At 47.4% G+C, this 4836-nt stretch overlaps 1 protein-coding gene across 1 annotated transcript in view; it reads right to left on the bottom strand.

Annotated features, from left to right (window-relative positions):
- Positions 1–4833, bottom strand: part of LOC107301422 (protein HIRA-like) — a gene marked incomplete at both ends in the record, with an annotated part of 6741 nt that extends 1908 nt beyond the window's left edge. Inside the window, 5 exons of the mRNA XM_015830651.1 lie at positions 857–915; positions 1028–1189; positions 2352–2500; positions 3455–3556; positions 4693–4833. Of these exons, the coding sequence (XP_015686137.1) occupies positions 857–915; positions 1028–1189; positions 2352–2500; positions 3455–3556; positions 4693–4833 (613 nt within the window). The remainder of the gene's footprint in view (positions 1–856; positions 916–1027; positions 1190–2351; positions 2501–3454; positions 3557–4692) is intronic.
- Between the last annotated feature and the right edge of the window lie 3 nt (positions 4834–4836).

Genomic DNA, 4836 nt, shown 5'->3' with positions numbered 1-4836 from the left:
GGCGGAAGGAAGGGAGATCAGGGATCACCCTGATCTCTGGGGGCAGTTCGTTCCAGAGGGTGGGAGCTCCCACAGAGAAGGCCCTACCCCTTGGGGTCGCCAGCCGGCACTGTCTGGCTGACGGCACCCCGAGGAGACCCACTCTGTGGGAGCGTACAGGTCGGTGGGAGGTAATCTGTGGCAGGAGGCGGTCTCGAAGTTAAGGAATCGAGTTTCTGTGAACTGTGTTTGTTTGCCTTGGACATTGACTCAGGTCTGTGAATAATAAAAGGGGATTGGTTGTTTCCTGAGGTTGTTTCCTGAGGTTGTTTCCTGAGGTTCCAGCCTGCTTGTTGGAAGAGGGGTTTCTCCTTGTGAGTATAACAAGGACTCACATAGGCTGGGACAGAACAATGTGATTATCACTTGTCAACATTCCAGCTAATGCCCGACAACCACTCACTTAAGTCAGATTTGCTTAATGACTGTATTGTTAACTTAACAACTGCAGGGACTAGAATTTCTGCTGCCAAGGAAGAGGTGATGATAAGTAAGTCAGCCCGATTTAATGACCTCTTGGGCCACAGTTATTAAGCAAATTTACTGCGGTTGTTAAACGAGTCGTGCAGCAATTCAGCGAATCGCATCGCTCTGGGACCCGCAACTGTTGTAAACGCCTGTCGGTTGCCAAGCGCCCCAAATTTGACTGTGTGAGAGCACGGGGATGCTGTGAGAGTCGTAAGTGCAAGGGCCAGTGGCAAGTCCCTTTTTTTGCGCTGTGAAAACTTGGAAAGAGTCGCGAAACGAAGGGACGTTAAAGTCCAGGGCGATCTGTAAAGAAGATTCCGATGGGCCCAGGTGACTTGACTGCCATTACCTGCTAAAATGGTTTGTAGGGACTCGTCTTTCACCACCACTGTCTGCTTCCTCACGTTCCTAAGCAGGGGGGAAAAGATGTGGGAGAACAAAAGGGTCATTCCGTTCCACGTGACGCGTCTTTGCAAAGGGAAAAGACGGTCTGGGAGGGAAAGAGAGGTTCAACGCTTACCAGACCGATAGGGTTGCCGCTGTGGTGAGAGCCATGATGTAAAACCCTGTACAGTGCAACGTTGAGATGGGGGAATGCAGGACGATGGGAGGGAGGAGGCGACGGCCACACGCCGAAAACACGGAGAGGGTCCGCTTTTCACAAGCCACACTCACTACCTCGCTGGGGGGGAAAAAAGCACAAGAGAAATAGACATTGGGTCCGTTGGACTCGTGGTGAAGGCATCAGGCTAGAAAGAGGGAGACGGGAGTTCTAGTCCCACTCTAGGCGTGAAAGCCAAGTGAAGGTCTTTCTGCCAATCATCCGGAGAGAGTTCTAGTCCCGCCTTGGGCGTGAAAACTGGCTGAGTGACTTTGGACCGATCACCAGGAGACTGGGAGTTCTAGTTTCATCTTAGGCATGAAAGCCAACTGGGTGACTTTGGGCCAGTCACCAAGAGACAGTGAGTTCTAGTCCCGCCTTAGGCATGAAAGCCAACTGGGTGACTTTGGGCCAATCACCAGGAGACAGTGAATTCTAGTCCTGCCTTAGGCATGAAAGCCAACTGGGTGACTTTGGACCAATCACCAGGAGACAGTGAATTCTAGTCCCGCCTTAGGCATGAAAGCCAACTGGGTGACTTTGGGCCAATCATCCGGAGACGGTGAGTTCTAGTCCCGCCTTAAGACATGAAAACGGCTGGATAACTTTGGACCAATCACCAGGAGTCTGGGAGTTCTAGTTCCATCTTAGGCATGAAAGCTGGCTAGGGAACTTTCAGCCAATGATTAGGAGACTGTGAGTCCTCAGGGATGAAAGGCAGCGAGGTGACCTTGGGCCAGTCCCTCTCACCCTCAGCCCAACCCACCTTATGGGAGTGTTGTGGTTGGGAAAATAGAAACAGGAAGGAATATTAGATGTGTTCACCATCTTACGTTTTTTATAAAAATAATAAAGATGGGATTTTAAAAAAAACCCTAAAAAGAAAAAGGCACAATTCCTCAACCTTTCCAGCAAAGCCGATTAGCCTACGAAACAGTAACAAAACCAAAATAAAAAAATCAACATTAAAGTTAAACCAGGCACATGAACAAACCCAACCAGCTTCAAAAGGATCCAGGATAGAAAAATCTTTGCAAGGATGATTCTGGATCCCTTGCTTACAGGGGCGAGCGAGACAGGCCTAAAAGGCAGATGGTTGATCCCCAAATATTAGGATTGTGTGGATTGGGAGTCTCAGATCAACACAGAGGCCTCACCTTGGGAAAGGTCACTTTTTAATCCAATGCACCAAGTTTTTAGCACGTTCTCTCTTCACTGCGCGTGCCCAGACCCCCACACTTACCAGCTTCCCGCCGCAGAGAGAATTCGGCTGGTGAGCAACGTCTCCCACTCTTTCCCTTCTCGGTTGCATTTCAGTCTGCTGAGTTTGGACCCTCCCACGGTCGTGATCTCGTTTTCCACTTCGATATACATCGAGGGATCGGAGCTCACCTGCAAGAGAGGTTTCATCTGAAGCCCTGAGCAGTCCCAGTTCAAGCCAGCGGAGAAACCTGGAAGTGTGTGAAGAACCTGATCTGGGGGGTAGTTAAAAACGCAGGTGCTGGTACGTTCCTCTCCTTGAAATAGACAGACCGACAGAAGAAAGAAAGAAAGAAAGAAAGAAAGAAAGAAAGAAAGAAAGAAAGAAAGAAAGAAAGAAAGAAAGAAAGAAAGAAAGAAAGAAAGAAAGAAAGAAAGAAAGAGTTGGAGAGAGAGAATATACTGGAGATAGATAGATAGATAGATAGATAGATAGATAGATAGATAGATAGATAGATAGATAGATAGATAGATAGATAGATAGATAGATGTAGGTAGATAAATAGGTAAATAGGTAGATAGATAATAGAGAGATAGAGATAGAGATAAAGATAGATAAAGCTGAATTAGATAGAGTAGCTAAGAAGAAAGATAGATAGATAGATAGATAGATAGATAGATAGATAGATAGATAGATAGATAGATAGATAGATAGATAGATAGATAGATGATTGATAGATAGATAGAGGTAGGTAGGTAGATAAATAGGTAAATAGGTAGATAGATAATAGAGAGGTAGAGATAGAGATAAAGATAGATAAAGCTGAACTAGATAGAGTAGCTAAAAAGAAAGATAGATAGATAGATAGATAGATAGATAGATAGATAGATAGATAGATAGATAGATAGATAGATAGATAGACAGACAGAGATAGAGGTAGGTAGATAAATAGGTAGATAGATAATAGAGAGATAGAGATAGAGATAAAGATAGATAAAGCTGAACTAGATAGAGTAGCTAAGAAGAAATATAGATATTTAGATAGATATTTAGATAGATTTGGAGGCCCTGCGTATGATTCTAGGTTAGACAGGTAGAAAAAGGGCAGGACAAGAACCTAATAACAAATACAGTCCACCTCTTACCTGTAAAGCAAATGACTTCTGTAGGACCGGGGTCGGCAGTTTAAGTGCTAAGGGTGTACTGTGGCACACACCATCCTTCTCGGATGCTAATATAGCTGGAGACTGGGAGACAAAACAAAGCATGTTAAGAAGGAGGCCACTCTCAACTCCACTCTGCCACAAATTCTGCTGGCTGATTAAATTAAGCAATCTAGCTCAGGGGTCCCCAATCCCCGGTCCGTGGACCGGTACCGGGCCGTGGCATGCCAGCAACCGGTCCACGCAAACAAGCAAAGCCCCATCCGTGGGATGTAGGCAGCACACAAAACCACGCACCCTCCGGTCCGTGGAAAAAACCTCTCTCCACGGAACCGGTCCCTGGTGCCCAAAAGGTTGGGGGTGGGGGGGCGCTGATCTAGCTGGTTTTCAGAAGAACTCTGCATGGTGCATCTGAGCTGGGTTTGAAATAACCCAACCAGGCTGAAGCGCACGTGTGTTTGGTGAGAAAAATCAGAGTGGAATCGATTAAATCAAGTAGATATATATAGAGAGAGACCACTGTTTGTTTTCAATAGCGATAGCTAGCGATAGCACCTAGACTTATACACTGCCCCGCCGTGCTTTACAGCAGGGGTCCCCAATCCCCGGTCTGTGGACCGGTACTGGGCCGCAGCATGCCAGCAACCGGTCCGCGGAAACAAGCAAAGCCCCATCCGTGGGATGTAGGCAGCACACGAAACCACGCCCCCTCCGGTCCGCGGGAAAACCTCTCTCCATGGAACCGGTCCCTAGTGCCCAAAAGATTGGGGACCTCTGCTTCACAGCACGCTCTGAGCAGTTTACAATGCCAGCAGACTGGCCCCAACAATTTGGGTCCTCAATTTACCGACCTCGGAAGGATGGACGGATGAGTCCATTTTGAGCCCGATCAGGATCGAATTCCAGGCCGTGGGCAGAGTTTGCCTGCAATACTGCATTCGAACCGCTGCGCCACCAGGCGCCAGCACGCCAATAGGAGAGAATATTTGCACCTTAGGATTGAACTATGGTGCTCTCTGAGCTTGGCTGTCTTCTTGCAAATGTTTCATGACTCCCCTAGCTAACATCCTCCGTGCTACTATGCAATAAACCAGGATGATTTGCTTAATTTGCCTGCAGCTAGATTAAGAACGTACAGTCTGGTTTCTAAAATGGATTAAAAAAAGGGGGGGGGATCTGTCGTCGTGTATCGGAGAGAGATGACAACCGCCTTCGGTTACCTGAACGGTTAAAGTGACAGGCATCAGCCGGGAGTCTTTCCGAGGTCTTCCCTTCTTCTTCTTTTCAACGTCAAGGTCCAGCTTTCGCTTGGAGAGCGACAAGGGTTTGACGGCGAGTTTTTCTTCGCTATCGCTGCTACTCTC

This window comes from Protobothrops mucrosquamatus, unplaced genomic scaffold (assembly GCF_001527695.2).
Source record: "Protobothrops mucrosquamatus isolate PMUCROS unplaced genomic scaffold, P.Mucros_1.0 scaffold12540, whole genome shotgun sequence".
In the NCBI taxonomy this organism is placed as follows: Eukaryota; Metazoa; Chordata; class Lepidosauria; order Squamata; family Viperidae; genus Protobothrops; species Protobothrops mucrosquamatus.
This window is presented reverse-complemented; position numbering and strand designations above follow the sequence as displayed.